At 45.6% G+C, this 19,756-nt stretch overlaps 1 protein-coding gene across 1 annotated transcript; it reads left to right on the forward strand.

Moving 5' to 3' along the window:
• The first annotated feature begins 539 nt into the window (after positions 1-539).
• ACAA2 (acetyl-CoA acyltransferase 2) lies at positions 540-19,314 on the forward strand. Its single transcript, XM_066180697.1, has 10 exons — positions 540-609; positions 4,922-5,088; positions 6,697-6,825; positions 8,555-8,671; positions 10,805-10,952; positions 13,270-13,445; positions 14,368-14,497; positions 16,668-16,738; positions 17,291-17,445; positions 18,677-19,314. Exons 1-10 carry the CDS (start codon positions 594-596, stop codon positions 18,759-18,761), a joined length of 1,194 nt encoding a protein of 397 aa, XP_066036794.1. The 5' UTR covers positions 540-593; the 3' UTR covers positions 18,762-19,314.
• Positions 19,315-19,756: the final 442 nt, after the last annotated feature.

Consider the following 19,756-nt stretch of genomic DNA (forward strand, 5'->3'; position numbering starts at 1 on the left):
TCTCAGCGGCCTGGGCAGGGCAGGATTAGGTTGGACACGAGGAGGAATTTCCCCATGGAAAGGATGGGAAGGAACTGGAAGGGGCTGTGTTGGAGTCCCCATCCAGGAGGTGTCCGAGGAACGCCCGGACGTGGCACTGAGTGCTCTGGGCTGGTGACAAGGTGGGGATCGGGTGACAGCTTGGACTCGAAGATCTCGGAGGCCCTTTCCGACGGAAACGATTCCACGATTATCAGCAATTAACTGGAACACGCTGTAATTACCTGCGAGGGGGGCGGCGGGGCGACCCTCTCCCCTCAGCGATCACCCCCCGCTTCCCCTGCCGCCGATTCGCCAAAACCGCACGGGGGGGGGGAAAAAATCGAATTAAGCAGAAGCGAAATTTAAAAGCAAACAAACAATAATAATAATAAAAAAAACCACCCCACCACACCCCGCATTTAAAATAAATTAAACAAAAATTGAAATTACGCGTAGAAGTTTAAGTAAAGCGCCTGCCGGCCGTCCCCGGCCGCCGCCTCCGCCCCCGGCGTGGCGAATGTGCGGGGCGGGCGGGAGAGAGGGACGGCACTCGGCCGGGGCGCGGTGTGGCCATGGCGCTGCTGAGGGGTGAGGATCGCGTCCCCCGCGGATCCCTGCCTCCCTGAGGGGCGCCGGGGGGATCCTGAGGGCGCCCGGGGAACCCTGAGGGCGGGCGGTCACGGCTTGGGCGCTGCAGGAGCCCCTAAGGCGGGGCAGCTCGTGGGGCCCCTCAGGAGTGACAAAGTGGAGCCCCCGAGAGCCGTTCCCCTGGCTCCCGGGGGATTTCTCTCCCCGCCGTCCCGTCAGGGCCAGACAGCTGGAAGTAACTAGGAACTTCCAAGAAAAAACCACGCCGGGCTGCGTGGGGACGGAGGGTGGGAAGGATCGTCGTAGAGTGGGGAGTGGGCTCAGAGGGTGGGAGTGGGATTCGGAGAGTGGGAATGTGGTGAGGGGGTGAGAATGGGGTTCAGAGAGTGGGAATGTGGTCAGGGGGTGGGAGTGGGGTTCAGAGAGTGGGGAATATGGTCAGGGGGTGGAAATGAGGGGCAGAAGGTGAGGAGGGGGCCGGACAGTGTCAGTCACAGCCTCGGTTTTCAGCGCCGCTTTATGCAGTAAGTTCAGCGTTTGGCTCCCTGCGGTGCTCCAGTCAGCCGGGGTGCAGACAAACCCACAGCGAGGGGCGCACGTCCGTCATGGAGCTGGGGATTTGAATTGTGTATCAGGAACAATTTATCCACGCAAAGGGCTGTCCAACCCTGGCAGAGCTGTCCACAGTGCAGTGGTGGAGTCCGCTTCCCTGGAAGGATTTAAAAGCCATGTGGATGTGGCACCTGACGGGTGACAGGGACAGGAGTGGCCTTGGCAGTGCTGGAGAATGGTTGGAACTCCATAGTCTTTGAGTTCTTTTACAACCCAGATGATCCTGTAATTCTTTAATTCTGTGGCTCTCTATTTACGTAAGTGACACCTCAAATGTCAGTGACTGGGAGTTTGTCACTGACAGTCCAGGTCCTGCCTGATAGTGCAGGATAAATTCCTGAAGTCCCCACAGCTCCTGAGAGTGTTTGCTGCAAAGAACTAATTTATGCTCTACATTGTTTAAGTTCCGTGACTCTTAAAAATGAGGTAAATACACCTTTTAGGACCTGCTCTTGTTTGAAAACAAAATTGAAATTTATCGCAATAGGGCTTTTTATCTGTTTGACAGCACTTTTCTACTTGACGAACTGTACCTAAAATGATAACATACATGTCAGTCAGGGTGTGAGATCACAGTGCTAAAGCCTGTGTAGTCAACATTGTATTAATTCTGATTTTAGTTATCTGTGCCCACTGCAGGATTTTCTTTCATCTCAATCCACAAGTTTCATATACCATTCTTGCTTCTTAACTTCCTTTTTTTAATGTCATTGTTTTCTAGGCTTTCAGAATAGGATCTGATGAAGAGTTATTTTCATACCAAGTTCATTTGAGATATGTCGTAGGATTAAATAGTATTTCAGTTTCCTGTTTGGCAGCAAGTGGTTAACAAAACCAGTTTAAAAGGTGTCTCAAATGCAGTGTTTGGTAAGGATTCAGAGTGATCTTGGCTTTCTTGCCCCAAAAGTTTTCAGATCTCTATGCATTTGGTACTATTCTGCTCTCATCCAATGTTCATCACCTTGCAAAATTGCGGAGACCCTTGAATCTTTCTGTGATAATGTTGGACAGAACTAATGAATGGAAATTTAGAAGGAGTCCTTTTTCACTCAGGACTTCAGCCACCTCTTGATGCCTCTCCTGAAATTCTGTGGAGGGGGTCTCAGTTGCAGGTGGCTCTCCAGTCGAGCAAAATTTGGCAGGCTCTGGAGTTATGTGCCCTCAAGGACATAACCTGTCTGTGTCCAGGCTAATTCAACATTAATTCAGCAGGCTGTGCTGCTGCTTCTTCGTCTTCTTTTCTTACTGGTTCAGTAAGAAAAGAAGGATCAGCCTTCTCTCTGAGTCCTGAGTTATTGTTTTATTGAGCAGCCAGAGGGTGAACTCGGGCACGGAGCTGATCCAAGTGAACGTGAGGCCCTCGTTTTCTGCTGAGTCTGGGTTAGTGTTCAGCTGCCTCTGCTGTGTGACCTGCCCTGGTTTATTGGCCCCACGGTGCTGTTGGGAAGTGGGCAGCAGTGAGCAGCCTCCGTGGAAGAGAGGGAGGTGGTGTTGATGTGAAGGGGAATGTTTAAGGGCAAAGTTCCATCCTCACCCCTGGACTGTTCATGAGGCAATGCCACAGAGGATGTGACTGAACAAATAATGTGGGTAACTGACAACCTGGCCAAAAGGGAGGAGAAAGAGTTCTTTTAGCTTGGTCAGGTCCCCAGGCTGGTCTGCAGCAAAGCTTTGTGTTCAGTTAGGGTTGGCACAATTTGGAGAAGGCAGGGAATGAGTGGACAGGAGGAGCGGTGAAGAATGTGAGCTATCAAAGCCTCTTTTTCTGCAAGAAAGATATGCCAAGAAGGGAAGATTTAGATTGGGTATTGGGAAGAAGATCTTTGCCATGAGGTGAGCACTGGCGCAGGTTTCCCAGAGCAGCTGTGGCTGCCCCTGGATCCCTGGAAGTGTCCAAGGCCAGGCTGGATGGGGCATGGAGCAGCCTGGGACAGTGGAAGGTGTCCCTGGCCGTGGCAGGGGTGGCACTGGATGATCCTTGAGGTCCCTTCCAACCCAAACCATTCTGTGATACGAGTCTGAGCATCCTCCCTGCACGTTTTAAATCTCTGCACTGTGTTCTGGTCCTTGTCGGTGGGGAAGCTTGACCTCGGCCAGTTTGGAATTCCTTTTCTAGCAGTCATGCAGCCTGGGGTGCAAATGCATGGGAGATGGAGGAGCACCGTCTCTCTGGCAAAATTGGCAAGTGACGTGGATCAGATTACCCGAAATCAGTGCTCATGAGCAGCTTAATGAGCAGGCATTTTCATTTGCCTGTGCTCTTACATCTGTATATGTCCCTGCAGTGTTACCTAAAATAGCTGGGTGTTGGATGGGAGCTGTGGAAACGGGGGTTGTGAGCGATATTGTTCAACTGGGGGAAAGTTCACAGCCTGCCTCCCACTTGTTTTTTTGCACGTGGGGGCAGAGAGCCAACATGACAGGCGGCCAGGAGATGTTTGCTTTGCTTCAGAGATGGCTTCTCCCGAGCTGGAATTTGCATCGAGTGCTCCCGGCCCCTGCGTTTTTACACATGTGCTTGCGCATGGTCTCCTGCCTAGTGAAAACTGGATTTTCTTCTCAGGAACCAGGAGATTCATGATAAAGCAGTTTAGGTGGCATATGTATTTCTGGCAGGAGCATGAATTTTTTGATTAGGGAATGTTTTCCCTCTTGTGGTCAAGTACTCAAAGTTGAAATGCATGTAAAAAGTGTGGGTTTTGGATTTATTGTTTGGTTTGGTTTTTCTTTTTTTTTCTTTTTTTTTTTTTTCCTGTGGAAACGGTTTCTGCATATAAACCAAAAATCTGCTGAATTTTCTAGGATGAGGGAACTGCTAAAAGCACTGTTCCTCATCTGATATTTTCACAGGTGTCTACTACAGGATTTCCTAGGTGTTACTGGCATGCTTTTAAGCGCGCTAGCACTAATGTTTGATGTATGTGGCAGCCTCCTCCAACTCCACATTTGTATCCAACCATACTTTGTGGTCAAACCTCACTGTGCAAAGGGGGGTGTATTTCCAGAATCTTCCCAGCTTTTCTTTCTGACTGTTAATTCTCCATGCTGTCCCTGTCTAAAGCACCATTACATTGTATTTCTCAAGCTTCCTGTGTTCATGTTGACTATATTTACAAAGTTTCTTGTGAATTTAGGATGTTACCCACTGGAGGCTGGCTCGGTGCTCTCCTGGGTGTGAGGCGCTGTGCCTGTGGATAATTTCTGCCCCTGTTGCAGGTGTGTTCACTCCTGTGGGTCATTTCTGCAGGTGTGTTCACCACTGTGGGTCATTTCTGTCCCTGTTGCAGGTGTGTTCACTCCTGTGGGTCATTTCTGCAGGTGTGTTCACTGCTGTGGGTCATTCCTGCCCCTGTTTCAGGTGTGTTCACTGCTGTAGGTCATTTCTGCCCCTGTTTCAGGTGTGTTCACTCCTGTGGGTCATTTCTGCAGGTGTGTTCACTGCTGTGGGTCATTCCTGCCCCTGTTTCAGGTGTGTTCACTGCTGTGGGTCATTCCTGCCCCTGTTTCAGGTGTGTTCACTCCTGTGGGTCATTTCTGTCCCCACTGCAGCTGTGTTTACCACTGTGGGTCATTTCTACCCCCTCTGCAGGTGTGTTCACTGCTGTAGGTCATTTCTGCTCCTGTTTCAGGTGTGTTCACTCTTTTGGGTCATTCCTGCAGGTGTGTTCACCACTGTGGGTCATTTCTGTCCCTACTGCAGGTGTGTTCATCGTGGCAGCCAAGCGCACTCCCTTCGGGACCTACGGGGGGCTGCTGAAGGATTTCTCGGCCACGGACCTGACGGAACATGCCGCTCGAGCCGCGCTGGCCGCCGGCAAGGTCCCTCCCGAGATCATCGACAGCGTCGTCGTGGGCAACGTCATGCAGGTTGGGGGGCTGGAAAATCTGCTGCTCGGGGGCTATTTCAGGCACCCTCGGGTTGGCCCTATAGATAGCTGCCTCTTTGGCTGGCAGCCAAAGGGGTGGAAGCGAAAGGGGTCAGCAGCAGTTGGCAGTCTAGTGTTCCCTGCTTGTGTTTGAGGGGTGTGTGCATCATGTGTGGTTTGTGGTGCTGTTGGGAGCAAGGCTGAGCTTGCTTTTTTTAGTGCCAGGGGTAGTTTGAACCAGGACGAGCTGACCTCCTAAAAGTATGCATCAATTAACTGGTTAATCCCAGGTACATTTCCCCTGTTCTAATGGCTTGGGCTGTGTGACTCAGTGATCAGTGGTTTTTTCACTGAGTGGCATGAATCCCTTTCTGTGCCAAGCCTGTAAGCGATTTGTGTTTTCTCTTGTGTTTTCTGTAGAATTTTTTTTGAGTGCATGCGAGTTTCCTTTGAGCTGAAAGGATGCATGCCGTGATTGGCAGAGGCATTTGGACAGTTGTGTCTTTTCCAAAGAGCTCATGAGGAGGATGCTGTTGTATGCATTGTAAAACTGCAGTTACCCACACATACAAATGAGGATTTTTGTTTTAGGCAAGACAGCAAAGAACATATGTGGCTTTTTTTTTCTTTGCTTTATATTCTGATTTCACCATTACTGTTAAGAGTGAGGACTTTTATTTTGCACTGCATGTTTCAAGGATGCAGAAGAAGCAAGTAACTGAGAACATGGACAGTAAGCAAAGAAACAGGCAGTATTCCTTCTTTGGATTTTCAGCCGAAAGAGTAGCTTTAAATTATTCTGTCTCCTACAGTTACCATCTCAGTTTCTTTTATTCAGCTTTTCAAATTTGTAAGAGCTGTTTGTGTCCCAGGAAAGAATTGCTGCACTCAAATCTCCTGTAGTGCCTTCACATAAAAAACAGCAATCTCCTGATAAAGTTTCTTTTAATTTTGAAAGTACATGTCTTTTGCTTTGCATCGTACTTCCCCATTCCGGTGGATTTTTTTTTTTTAATTCTGGTTTATTGATATTGTTTGATTAAGTTTAATTAACTATGAATGTATGACTATTCCAAACTTGCCTTCTTCAACAGAAGTGGCTTGATTAATTTTTTTTTTTCTGAACTTGCATGCATATTGTAGCCCTGTGCACAGAACTTTGTCTTTATAATGCATTTTAGCTTAGGGCATGTTCCCCAAGAGCATAAATGTCCTCTCTGGTTTTGGGAGGCCTTTCCCTGTTAGTCTGAGCAAAATTAATTTACCTTAAAATAATTGCAGCTCAGCTGGCAGGATCTTGCCCTTGTTGATCTTGCCACCACACCTGCTGCGTGGGTGCCGTTTTGAAAATAAGGGATAAGGGGAAACATGAAGTTGCTGACCTAACACACATTTTGTTTAAAATGCATATTGAGGCAGTGACACTTTCAAATCCTGTGTCTTCTTGAACTGAATCAGAGTGCTTCTGGTGAGTGGTAGGATTTCTGCTGAGCACGCACCGCCTCCTGTCAGGGATGCAACGACACCATTCTGAGTCTCCATCAAGGCTTTTTTCTACTTTCCAAATCAATGAGAGTGTGACAAAACCTCTTGCCTGTTCTCCCTGCAGAGCTCCTCAGATGCCATCTACATCGCAAGACACGTTGGTTTGCGTGTGGGAGTCCCAGTGTCTGTCCCAGCCCTCACTGTCAACAGGCTCTGTGGCTCTGGCTTCCAGTCCATTGCCAATGGCTGTCAGGTACAAAGCTGTATTTCTGTGCCACTTGTGACTTTTGTCAGGCTGTTAACATGTAGAAACATGTCCCTTGTGTTTGGGATGAACCTTGACATGGATTCTTGGTAGAGATTTCTATTGTCTGCTCAGTTCATTGCAGGAGTTCAGCCACCGCAATGCTACATTGTGTGGTTGGCTTTTAAATCCCAAGTATTGTAGCAATTTTTAGTTTAATATGAGGAATGCAACAAGTGTTAGCTGGTGCAATGGAGCTCAGCTGTGCAATAGTTGCCTCCTATGATCCTGTTTGTATGGACTGGAATTACTGGACTCCAGGAGTCTTTCATCTCTTGATCATTGTTTGTATTCTCGCCCTTGCTGTGAGAATAGCTGTGTAAGCAGCAACCTGTGCTTTTTAAGTATGCTTTTGTTCAAAGATCCAAACCTGTCATGGGTTAAGTGGTTTATAGTGTCACTTCGTTTAAAATAGAATACAATCAACTTCTCCTTGAGGAGCTGGCCAAAACCATTGAGTCAGAGCATAGGGATTTTTATTTCATTTGCTCATACATTGCTTTTATGAATACTTAAACAAGCAAATTTTTGGTTTTTTGGGATTTTTTTTGGTCTTTCTTGGCTAAAGAATTATTTTAGGTATGATCCTGTAGAAGAAAAAAAGTGCAAATTTTTGAGTTAACGTTAAATGTTTGCAGTAACATCTACCTGTCTGATTTTCCTAGTGCCTTCTGCAAAGGCCATACACACGTTTGTCCACACTGAAAAAATCTGCTGCAGAATGTTACCGCTTTTAGTGAGAGGGTGGTGGTGAGGTCCTTTTCAAATATGGCATTTCATCAATGCAGCCAGTGCTGCTTAGATGCTCACAGAGTTTCTAGTAAGCATCTCAGCAGGTACTGCTACACACAAGCTATTAGCTAGAAATCTCAAATGCATGTCAAGATCACAGAATCATGGAACTGTTTGTGTTGGAAAGCATCTCAAAGAGTTCCACCCTCCTGCTATGGGCAGGGACACCTTCCACTACCCCAGGTTGCTCTGAGCCCTGTCCAACCTGGCCTTGGGCATTTCCAGGGATGGGGGAGCCACGGCTTCTCTGGGGTAATTTAGTTTTCTTTCATTCTAGTTCATAAATAACATCAAAGTCCAACTCAGTGACGCATTTTAAGGAAGCAGTATTTTTGAATGCTCTGATGGTGCATTTAAGAAGTGGGGCTTTTAGGTTTTGTGTGCTTTGCCATTGATGAATTACTGCGTTTTGGGTACTTATTTTGTCAGCTACATAGGTGTTGTCTTCTGAAATTATGTCCCATTTTTTTTTCTAATGGTAAGGTCCTACTTCAGGCTTTGAAGTGTAATTTGTGTTCCTTTTGAGAGGAGTGGGAGCTCAAAACCGCCAGTGCAGCCATTTGTGAACCAAGCCACACAAGCATGCAGATGCCTAATGCCTTTGTTCTTCTGCTCTGTCACCTGTGCACATGCATATTCTCTTCTTCCCTCGTGGATACAATCATTCTTTGCTGAAAGGAAGAAAAAGGGGCATGGCATGAAGGAGACAGACCCCAACCTTAACAGAAGGGTAAATCCTTCATAAACGTACACACATGACTAAGTTTGGACTCATTCTAAGTTCCTTGCTTTGTAGCTGAAAACCTCTTCTTTTAAAACAGTTGTTATTATCTTACTCAAACAGCCAGTTAAGTCCTGGATGTGTTTTGTTTCATTGTGTTAACAGGAGATTTGCCTGAATGAGTCAGAAGTTGTTCTGTGTGGCGGAGCTGAGAGCATGAGCCAGGCTCCTTACGCGGTCCGAAAGGTTCGGTTCGGAACCAGGCTGGGAGCAGAACTCAAGGTACTTTTTCTGTTCTCTGAGCAAAGCACTGCTTAGGACCAGAACTGTGAGCGCTTGTCAGACTGTACCTTTTTCTGACCCAGAGATGGGGTAAGTGAGAGGCCTTTTAAAAACTTATATTCCATTTTCAGTCTCATGTGAAGGGCGAGACGGTACAGGTGTTGCAATTCACACTATCATAATCAGAACCCAAGCTATTTCCTAATTACAACATGTTATGAGTGGGTTTTTTTTGGCCTGTCAGCTTTTGCCACACAATGCTGGTAATGCCTTAAAACCAATCGTCTAAAATTACCCCTTTTTCTAATACATCTTTCATAGTTCTGTTTTTCCAGAGTGTCTAGTCTAGTTGCAAAGCCATCCTTTGAAACTTGTTTCTAGTTCCATTTCTCTCTCAGCATCTGTCCTATTCCATGGCATTTCTAAGTCAGCATTTTTTATCTCAAGAGTTTGCACACTGATGCATATACTATGTGAGCCTTCTGTCAGGCTTTGAGAATTCTCTGCAAATCTATTTTCCACATTTTCCACTCTCTCTTGAGTGGAAAAAACTTCTTTGATGGCCTTATTCATCATTTGTTGTACACAGTGAAGTACACAAGGCACTATCACTAGTATTGTCACTGTAACAATTAATACATATAAATTTACTTTGCAAAACTCCTTTAACTGAGGTGTAAAACTCTTATCTTTTAAAGCAAGTTGTCTAACCATGATCTATAGTTTGTTTTAATTTGATTTGTCAAACCTTTCAGTTTCTGAAGTTTGTGGATGGACTCTGAATGGTTAGACAAGTTTAGTGCCGTTTCCCACAGGCACTAAATCCTTGCGAATGAAATTATTGGAGATTAGATCCAGACTTTGTAGCCTAAAGCATTTATCTAGTATGCAGACAGTATGAAAACAGTAAGTTCAGGCCAGTTTGTGAAGCGTGCCAGTTTTCCAGCTTTTTCAAAACCATTTTTGAGTTCCTGTTCCATGTTGAATGTACCCCATAAACTCTTAGACACAAAATTTAGTTCACTTGGTACATCCTGTGCAAGTACTATGCACAAAATGTCTGTGAAGTAGAGGCACACACAGTTCAGGCAAGGCTAGTAATGTTTGCAGTAGGTAGATGGACTGGTAGAGAGCATGTATACCTCCAAGCTGTGAACATCTCTCAGTTTCAAAGTGGAACCTTGATGTTAAATCCATTGACAAGTAAGTTATCTTTACATTTTCCACTGAAGGTAAGTCCTAATGAATACTGTGGGAAATGTGCAGCAGGATAAATTGATAACATGCCACCACTCTCCCAGTGGGTCATAACTGACATCAAAATGAAAATTAGGATGTTTCACTGTTTCAGCCCTTTGGGGTTTTTTTTCCCGCATTGTATTTCCACTGTGAAGATGGTGACTGTGATCTGTGCTTGGTTCTGTTCTTGTGGGGCACAGGTCCTACAGACAGCCCCTTCACAATGTTGCTGATACACCAAGTAGGTGCAACTGGGTTCTTATCATAAAGATAACTGAGTTACAGAGTCACTGGTGAATGAATGGTTTATTTTGCAGAATTTTACTGCTGGCAGAGATGACAAAACCCGTCTGAACTGACTGGGCTTGGCTTTATCAGCTTGAGTGAAGGTAGACTTGGGTGTTTTCTCCCCTGAGATGTCACAGAAACCTGTGACTGTAGTAAGGGGATTTTACCCGACAGTAGAGAAAGAGCAAAAGAATCAGTAGGCTGCTGTGCCTTCTCACAGTGCCTCCCATTTCCTTCTTGGCAACCAGACTGGTGTGTTTGCTCACAGGGCTCTAATAAATAATTCATATAGAAGTGAAATACGCTGAAATACTAAAAATCTTCTTTTAAAACTATGCCCAAGCCTCTTGGGGCCACTTGTGAGTGGAAAGAATTGCACTAGAGTGCAATGGAGTTTAACTAGAATAGCACACAATAACCTGCACACTGTTTTTCAATATGTTCGTTCTAATATATCAATAAATTATCTGTAGGTAACCTGAATTAATTTTACAAAGAGACTGCTGAACAGTTAGAAGCTGTCAGTAATAAATACCGTATTGCTGTGCTTTCTAATTTTCTTCTTAATATTTTCTTTTTTCTGATTTTCCTCTGATGTTCATGCAGCTGGAAGACACGTTGTGGGAAGCCCTGACAGATACACATGTCAAAATACCAATGGCAGTGACAGCTGAAAACCTGGCTGCAAAATACAGCATCTCCCGGGAGGACTGCGACCGGTACGCGCTCAAAACGCAGCAGAGGTGCAAAGCTGGTGAGTGAATCGAGGAGTGGAAGTGTTTATGTGGTGCTGGTTTCAGGTTCTAGTCAGTTTTTAGCGTTGATTCGGGGTGTTCTCAGGTTCTCTGTGGCTCTTGGTGTAGTTTGCCCTTCTGTTTGCGCGCTGTAATTCGTGGTTTTGTTGTTCCAGTGGTGCAAATAACGCACTCTTAGGGGGGTTGACTTTGAGAGTGTACTCAGTCAGGTGTTGCACCCCTCAGAACGTTTAGTGGGAGCCCCTTTCCACTGCCTTCCTGTGCCTTCCTCAGGGACATTCCATAGCTGTTGAGGCAGCAGACACCCTTGGCCAGTCACGGGTCAGCTCCTGTCTGAGCAGGATTTGTGTTGGTGAATGTCATTTTTTGGTGCCCCTCTGGTGGGGATGCAGCATTGTCCCAGCCATGCCTGACTTCACTCCTTTCTTTCCTCTGCATGGAAGAACAGTCTCCCACAGTGGCCCACATCCTTCTTGTGTGCCAGCATGTGCTGTAATTCATCTAAATCCTTCTGCTTTCTTTTGCCAATTGAATGTTGTTCTTGAATGCTTGAACAGTCAGAGCACATGGAGTTTGAAGAGGGGATATTTGTTTAGGAGCTGTGTTTTAAATTGTTTTCTGGGTGGTTTACGTGCCCAAAACCCTAATTTAGAGGAATTCAGCTCTGGGGGGCCTCCAGTGTAAGGAGAACGTGGAGCTGCTGCAGCCAGTGCAGAGGAGGCCACGGAGATGCTGCCAGGGCTGGAGCCCCTCTGCTCTGGAGCCAGCCTGGGACACCTGGGGCTCTTCAGCTGCACAAGAGAAGGCTCCAGGGAGAGCTCCCAGCCCCTGCCAGGGCCTCAAGGGGCTCCAGGAGAGCTGCACAGGGACTGGGGACAAGGCCTGCAGGGACAGGACATGGGGAATGGCTTCCCAGTGCCAGAGGGCAGGGCCAGATGGGATCTGGGGAAGGAATTGGTGGCTGTGAGGGTGGGGAGGCCCTGGCACAGGGTGCCCAGAGCAGCTGTGTCTGCCCCTGGATCCCTGGCAGTGTCCAAGGCCAGGCTGGACGGGGCTTGGAGCAGCCTGGGACAGTGGAAGGTGTCCCTGCCCATGGCAGGGGTTTGGAGCAAGATGGACTCTAATGTCCCTCCCAACCCAAACCATCCCAAGTTTCTGCGGTTCAGTTACTGTGAAGTTTAGGCCGAAAGCCAGTAGAATGTGCAGTGGCCATCCTGAGACTCATCATGCATTGCAGGCCAAAGGTGAACATGAGAAGAAAAGATCTAAGCATGGTTTTAGGTTCTCATGACGATGCATTTTAACAGCTGCTCTCTTGAAGGAAGATTTTGGATTTTTTCCAGTAGATGTAAAAATGCTTTTTGTAACTTTTCTTCATAATTTATTACCTTTCCACCTTGTTCCTCTTTTTACCTAACTCCTGCCATTCCTGGAGTCTTTGTTAGAAACTGTGCTTCTTGTTTTCTAGGATTTTACCTTGCTGTTTTTATTCCTGACTGTAGGACCACGTCGTCTTATCCCAGAGTAAAGAGAGAGCCCTGTGTGTAATCAGGAAAGAAAAAGGTTTTGAGGAATTTATTGAGAAGGCCCAGGGTAGCTAAACAACATCAGATCTGACAATTTCAGTGTCTTTGTTTTAAATCTCTATCTCATGTTATATTACGCAATCTGGACAGATGCTTTTTGGGGCATCTTAGATACCTACAATGACTTGAATTGTTTTAGGTTGTTTAGGCAGCTGAATCCCATTCTGAGATCTTGGCTTGACAGTGAGAGTCTTTGGAGGAGCACCTTGAAGAGGATTTTGATTGATATACAGTATCTTATCAACAGAAACAATGTGGCTCAAGAGGTTTTTTGCACATTCCTCTCTGAGTAAGATTCACATCTTGGCCATCTGAGAAATGACAGAGCTGTAAAATAAAGCAGCAGTAGAGGGGAATACGTACTAAGAATAAACCAAGAAGTTTACACAAGAAAGAAACAAAAACGAAACAAAAAAAAACCTGCACAAACCAAAAAGAGTTCAGCTGTTTAAACCTGAAATAAAGTTTCAATATTTGAGACTTTCTTTGCAAAGTTTGAGAGTATACTTGCATAGTTTTTGTGAATTTCTTAAAATAACAAAAACCACAAAAACCTCCCAACAATAAAACACAACCAATTTATTTAAGCAAAATAAAGGATAAGTATTGCTGTCCCTGGACTTTTGGTTCGAATAGAGCAGAAGGTGTGTGCACATGAAAATATGGTCATGCTGAACAATCACCTTGATGTTTTTATCCGGCCCTTTTATTTTCCTTTTTCTGTTTGCAGCTAATGATGCTGGCTACTTTAATGCTGAGATGGCACCAATTGAAGTGAAGACAAAAAAGGGTAAAGAAAGCCTGCAAAAGGACGAGCACCCCAAACCCCAGACCACTATGGAACAGCTGACGAAACTCCCGTGTGTCTTTAAAAAGGATGGAACAGTCACGGCTGGGAATGCTTCAGTGAGTGCCTCAGACCCTTGGGCTGGGCAGGTGTCCCCTCTATGGTTCTCCAAATTTATTGCCACTGTTTTTATCTCTCACTGAGCTGTCTGTCAGGGGTGCCTCCTGACAAAAATGACTTCTAATTCTGCAGCTGAATGGCCCGGCTGACTCTTCCAGCCCCGAGGTGCCAAGGGATCCCTCAGTCAGCTCCTGACTCCTAAAATTTGATTCTGTGGGTTGCCACTGATCTTGCAGTCAGGCATTGGCGTTCCTTCATCAGCCTTGAGTTGTGCAGTTGGTGGCTGCAGTGGCTGTGTAGCCACCCTGCTTTCTTTGTGAGGCAGTGGTTACTGAACTTATTTGCTTAAACCTGCGTTTTGTTGGTGGGCATACTGCTGCTGCTCGTCTTTGTACCACAGCTACTGTCCTCTCTCCCCCAGTCTTACCCAGAATATACTCAGTGCTTAGCAGCACATCATTATAGACTGTTCCTCTCACAGTCATTATCTTAATTAATTGATTAAAGTTCTTTGGGCCAGATGGAGTGCTGTGTTCATACAGTCTGAATTCAGCCTAAAATAGATCATAGACACAGTAAGTGTGGGTGTCTGTAAAGTATCTTTTATAATTAATAGCACATACATTATCCATTATTAATAGTGTTCTTGCAAGTCAGCAGAATCATATTTCCAATGCAGGAAAGACTTACTTTTCTTTTCTAACACGTTGGAATTTATTAAACATTTATCTGTATTTAACTTTCTTTTCCCATCGTCAGAACAGTGAAAGATTGTTTTTTGTTATTTTGAATAAACGCTGTTAAATGTTAATTATAGTACCTAAGACTCAAGCCCCTTTGGGGGGGTTTAGTTTAAAGAGTGTGAGGGGTTTTTCGTTTCTTTGTATTTTCTCACTAAGAATGCTTCTCTCTTACTGCAAGGGTGTGTGTGATGGAGCTGGTGCAGTCATCCTTGCCAGTGAATCAGCACTTAAAAAGCACAGTCTTACTCCTCTGGCAAGAGTAGTAGCTTATCACTCAGCTGGCTGTGACCCTTCCATCATGGGCATTGGTAAGTTGCAGTAAAGCACATAATTTCATAGCATCCAGCAGCATTAAAATGTTCTTGTCATGGGCATTCTAAAGGAAAGGAAAGGATGCTTCACTGTGCTCAGGCTGGTGGCTCTGAAGGTGTTTCTGTGTCCTGCTGTCCAGGACATCCCGGTTGTGCAGAGGGACAGATTTGCTCCTCAATTTGGCTGGCATGGTGTGTGCAATGTCTGACTCACAGTAATAGCACAAGCATAGTCCCCCAGGCACTTCCTTTTTCCCCTTTTTTACTGTCTCTTTTAGTCAAGAAAACACACTCTCAAACTTTTTTTTTTTTAAACCTTTTTCTCCTAAAATTCACTTTAGTTTCCTGTAAGCTCTAAATCCCAAGATAAAATGTGCAACTGTGAGTTGCCTGCCTCACCTCTTGCTGATGGAGTAGTGGCTGTGTGAACACCTTTCAGCAGTTACTCAGTGGCTCAAGCTGCTTGGATCCCAGGGTATGCATCTGTTCAGGTATTAATTGGCAAACCAAACCCTTTCTTGGTTGCTTTAGTCCCATGTTTTCTGTTGGCTAATTAAGTATCTCTTAGTGCAAACTATCCCTCAAAGCCAATCCAGTCACCGCAGGATTTTTCCCTTCACTTTGGTTTGCAGACAGCATTGTATCCCAGCATTTCTCTTCCTCTCCGTCCCTCTGTTCAGAGGAGCTGTTGTTGGCTGGTCCTGCGTGTCAGTAGAAATGCAAATGAGGCATTGTCAGATTTGTTTTCCTGGTCAGACTGACACAGCCTTTAAAGCAAACGTGGAGGGAGGGCTTTTTTCGTGGAGGGAGGGCTTTTTTCGCTGGACTTTGTGCTGGCATTGTGCTTCCTAAACCAGCCCATTCTCTCTAAGTCAGGCAGCTCTTCTAGCTTGTTTAAAAACTTCATATGGAGGATCAGTTTAGTATCCCAACTCCTTCACACCACAGCTTGTCCCCAGCAGCTCAAACAGACCAGATGAGATTCATCGACGTGACAGCAGCAGATTCTGACAGACAGGAGCTCAGTCTGAGCCACTGTCCTTTCACATACTGGCAGTGACTCCTGTCTCACAGTGTTCAGTGAGAGAATTCATTATTTTTAAAAAGAGACAGGGGAAAAAGTTTACTTTGCTGTCATTTAAGGGTCTTTGTATTGTCCACATGAGACCTTCCCATTACTCTCATGCGTAGCAGGCATACTAAAATCCTTCCCTAATGAGATGCACTTGGAGTCTAGTGTTAAGATGCCTGGGGCTCCCTGACACTCCACTGGGCTCTGAACTGGGCCCTTTCTTCTTTTATCTTTTCTCTCTGTTAGTTTACTTTTTTTAATGTTTTTATTCTTTTTTCAACACCATTTTTGGGCAGTGTGATAGCGTTTAGGATTGTTGTGTTTTAGAAGCGGATGATCAGCCACCACCCAACATCTCAGGGTGGTTCTCGTACAAGCACATACATAATTAACCCTTCCAAATTCTCTTTGAGAGTGTGTTACCTTAGGTGGCTGTGTTTGGGATTAATTTCTCTTACTAGATTGTATTAGGTTATAGAAGGCAGCTTTCTTCCAGAGGACAGTATTTTTGCCCAAGTCTTAATAGTCTGAAAACAAAAATCTTACTTTCTGCAATTGTCCAAGACCTGGGTCTGAGGGAGCATTTAATTGTTTGGAATAAACTAATTAAATGTTCAGCTTTTTACTCAAAGATTTTCAGATACGTTAAGAACACCAGAACAGCAATACCCATAAGTAAGCCCATGACCAGCAAAATCTAGAGCAGCCTGTATTCTTCCTTTTTTGTTTACCTGGAGGCTGCAAGTTGTGAGGAAAGAATAAATGGAACCAAGAGTACTGGGAAGGATAACGCCGGAAAACCATTGTGAAGTTGTTTTATTTGCCTGGGGACAACCACTTCTCTTGAAAGCTCTGTGTGCAGCAGTAGTGACACTCTTAGCTTTCCCCGTCTGTATGTTGGCAGGGAGACCAAGTAGTTTTGAGATTTAGGAGTTCTCTTCCCACCTAATAAAAGCAGGTGAGTGACATACCCAGAATTCATTGGCTGCACAGAGGCTCATGAGGTTTTATGAATTTATCTTATGGAAAACAAGTTTCTAATACTTAATTTAGTTTTTTTTTTCATTTAACTAACCACATATGATTTCCAAACAGGCCCTGTACCTGCAATCACAGAGGTTTTGAAGAAGACAGGACTGACCCTGAAGGATATGGATTTGGTAGAGGTGAGAGGTTTTTACAGGAACAGTGATTTTTACCCCTGATCTTTTTTAGCAGAAAGATTCCATTCATGCCATGTTGGTGTTTTCTTGCCTGTCAGGAGCCTGCCTGACTTCTGTCCATCCAGTTCCTGCTGCACAGTTACTAATACAAAAATCCCAGGCACGTGGAAACTGGAAATGGTGTGATCGCATTCCATGGAACAAAAATATCCTCATGTGACGTGACATTTTACTCAGTTGGCTGGACTGCTCATGTTTTTAATTAGTCATACATGTGAACAGGACCTTTATCTGTCAGTGCAGCAGGGTCTTCATGGGCCCTCTGCCTCAGAACATAATGCACCTTTTTTTACAAAATGCACCTCATGCTTGCTTAGTATTTAAATTTAGTTGGGTTGGATTGACAGGTGTGTGTTCTGAGCATGCTGTTGCAAACACAGCGTTTAATGCTTTTCTCTAAAGGACCCGAAGGACCAGTTCCCCTCATTTAATCTTGTTTGCACACATGCTGCTGAAAGCTGGTGTAAAAGCTCTGCCCTTTCTCTGGTGCTTTAGGTGAATGAGGCATTTGCACCGCAGTATCTGGCTGTGGAAAAAGTGTTGGGCCTTGACCCTGAGAAGACCAACGTCAACGGAGGTGCCATCGCCATCGGCCACCCTCTGGGGGCCTCGGGGTCACGGATCACAGCTCACCTGGTGCATGAGTTAAGGTATGCCCACACACGGGAGCTGCTCAGGGTGGGTGCAGTGCTGGTGGATTTATGCCTGCAGACATTCTGATCGAGTCGTGGTTACTGTGTTGACTAAACTCTTCCAGTCAGCCAGCTTGAAACTCGCCCCGCTGGGATGTGCCACTTTCTGTATGAGTTTGCCACCTCTGTGCTGCAGTGCAGGTCCTGCCCTTGCCTCACATTCCATCCTCTTGTCATGACAGCATTCCTTGGTTCACCTAGATCTGATCCAAGCCCACAGGAGCCTGTGGGAAGGTTTCCTTTTTTTGAAGTGGCCTCTGAGCAAATTCTGTTCTCTTCTTAACATGGTGCATTTCACGGGGTCATAGAGTCCTAGAATGGTCTGGGTTGGAAGGGACCTTTGAAGACCATCTCATTCCGTCCCCTGCCATGGGCAGGGACACCTTCCACTATTCCAGGGTCCTCCAAGCCCTGTCCAGCCTGGTCTTGGACACTGCCAGGGATGGAAGAACCACAACCGCTCTGGGAAACCTGTGCCAGGGCTTCACCATTCTGATAGCCAGGAATTCCTTCCCAGTATCCCATCTAGCCCTGTCCTCTGGCAGTGGAAGCCATTCCCCGCTTGCCCTATGCCTCCAGGCCCTTGTGCAAAGTCCCTCTCCAGTCCCCTTTAGCTACTGGAAGGGGATGCTTTAAAAGACTTTGTTGCCACCTTCTCTCTCCTTTAGTCCATTTTCAGAAATTCTGGCTCTTTTGGCTTGCTTGATATGCCTAGCAGCATTTTAAGCTGAATTTTCCTCTTTTTTTCCCCCTGTCAGGGTAGAGATCACTGTGTCTCTTTGCTTGTACTTGCAACACTGTCTTCTTAGTGCTCAGCCATGAAACTTAACCTTGCAGAAAACTCTTTTTTGGAGTGTGGCTGTAGGAAACCTAGCACTTAAAAACCCCCTCAGCGGTGTTCAGGCAGTTTAAAAACTACTCTAGAAAAGTTCAGGTGGGGTCCAGAGGAAGAAGTTCCTGCCTGTGGCAGGGGGTGGAACCAGATGATAGCTAAAGTCATCCTTCAGAAATATTTCAACGTCACCTGGGACTTTATGATATTTTACTTGAAAAATAACAACATGCACATTTTAAAACATCATCCTCAGAAACGCCTGGTTGGTAGCTGGTTTACGCTCACAAAATGAGGACAGGAGCTGCTGTGGTTTCCTGGCGGTAACCCATCTTCCCTGTTGCTGTTTCTGAGCAGGCGCCGTGGCGGGAAGTACGCGGTTGGGTCAGCGTGCATCGGCGGTGGGCAAGGCATCGCTGTGCTCATTGAGAACACAGCCTGATGGGTCCTGGCCACTGCAGCCTGCCCTGAGCTGCTGATTCCCTGAGAAACCTGCCTCCTGTGACAGCAGAGCATCGCTGCCTGCCTTTCCTGCAAGGTAAAGGAACAACTGAGAAGTCAGAGTTCTGAACAAAAAAGATTTCGTTGGTGTCTTTCTAACTGAAGGAAGTGCAGCATCAATATAATTTCACACTGATGAAGTATTTTCTAAAAGCCTCTTTTCAATCAATGTGTTTCTGTAGGCAAAATTATTTTCATTTCCTGAGGAAATTGCCTGTCAAACTTTCACCCAACCTGCCTTAAAATAGCAGTCAGTGCAGCTTTTCAAGCAAGTGTTGCTTAAAATTATTTCGGCTACTGACACTGTCTGGAACATGTGCCTCTTTTATTATCAGGAAATGTGAAAATGTAATCAGAGACTTTCTGAAGTATATATTGATTGTAGATTGATGGCTATTAACTTGTACCCTGCTGCTCTGCAAGGGAAAAGAGCAGAAGCTGAAATTTTCATTGTGCCTCCCAAAAGAATAATAAATACAACACAAAAAGAAAAAGGGCTTGGTGTTCTGTTTGTAAGTTTATTTTAAAAGTAGATCACTGTGAGAACTGTTACTTTTGGGAAATGAGTGTTGGGTTTTGGAGAGAGAGTTTTTCCTGGTGTTTTATTAGGTAGTTTCTAGAGAACTCCAGCAAATCTTCCAGCCCTCTGAGAAGGGGTGTTTGCTGCATCTGGCCTGTTGTCAAATGATGGCGACTGCATGCATTCAGCATCTCATTCTTAAACTTCCTCTGACAGTGTCACCCTTATTTCTTGGGTCTGTTGTTCTTGGCCAGTTTGGGAGGTGCAGCTCCAAGGAAGCTGCCTGGCCTCTCAGAGGCAGTGGAGTTTGAGTTATGAATCATTTCACAGAACCAACGTGACCTTGGGTTGAAATGCAGTCTTTGCCCACACTGCAGTCCTTCAGGCCTTTATTCTTTCTCACCCTCTGTCCACTG

The sequence above is a fragment of the Chamaea fasciata genome, unplaced genomic scaffold (genome assembly GCF_029207755.1).
Source record: "Chamaea fasciata isolate MVZ Bird 193981 ecotype frontalis unplaced genomic scaffold, bChaFas1.0.hap1 SCAF_4, whole genome shotgun sequence".
NCBI lineage: Eukaryota > Metazoa > Chordata > Aves > Passeriformes > Sylviidae > Chamaea > Chamaea fasciata.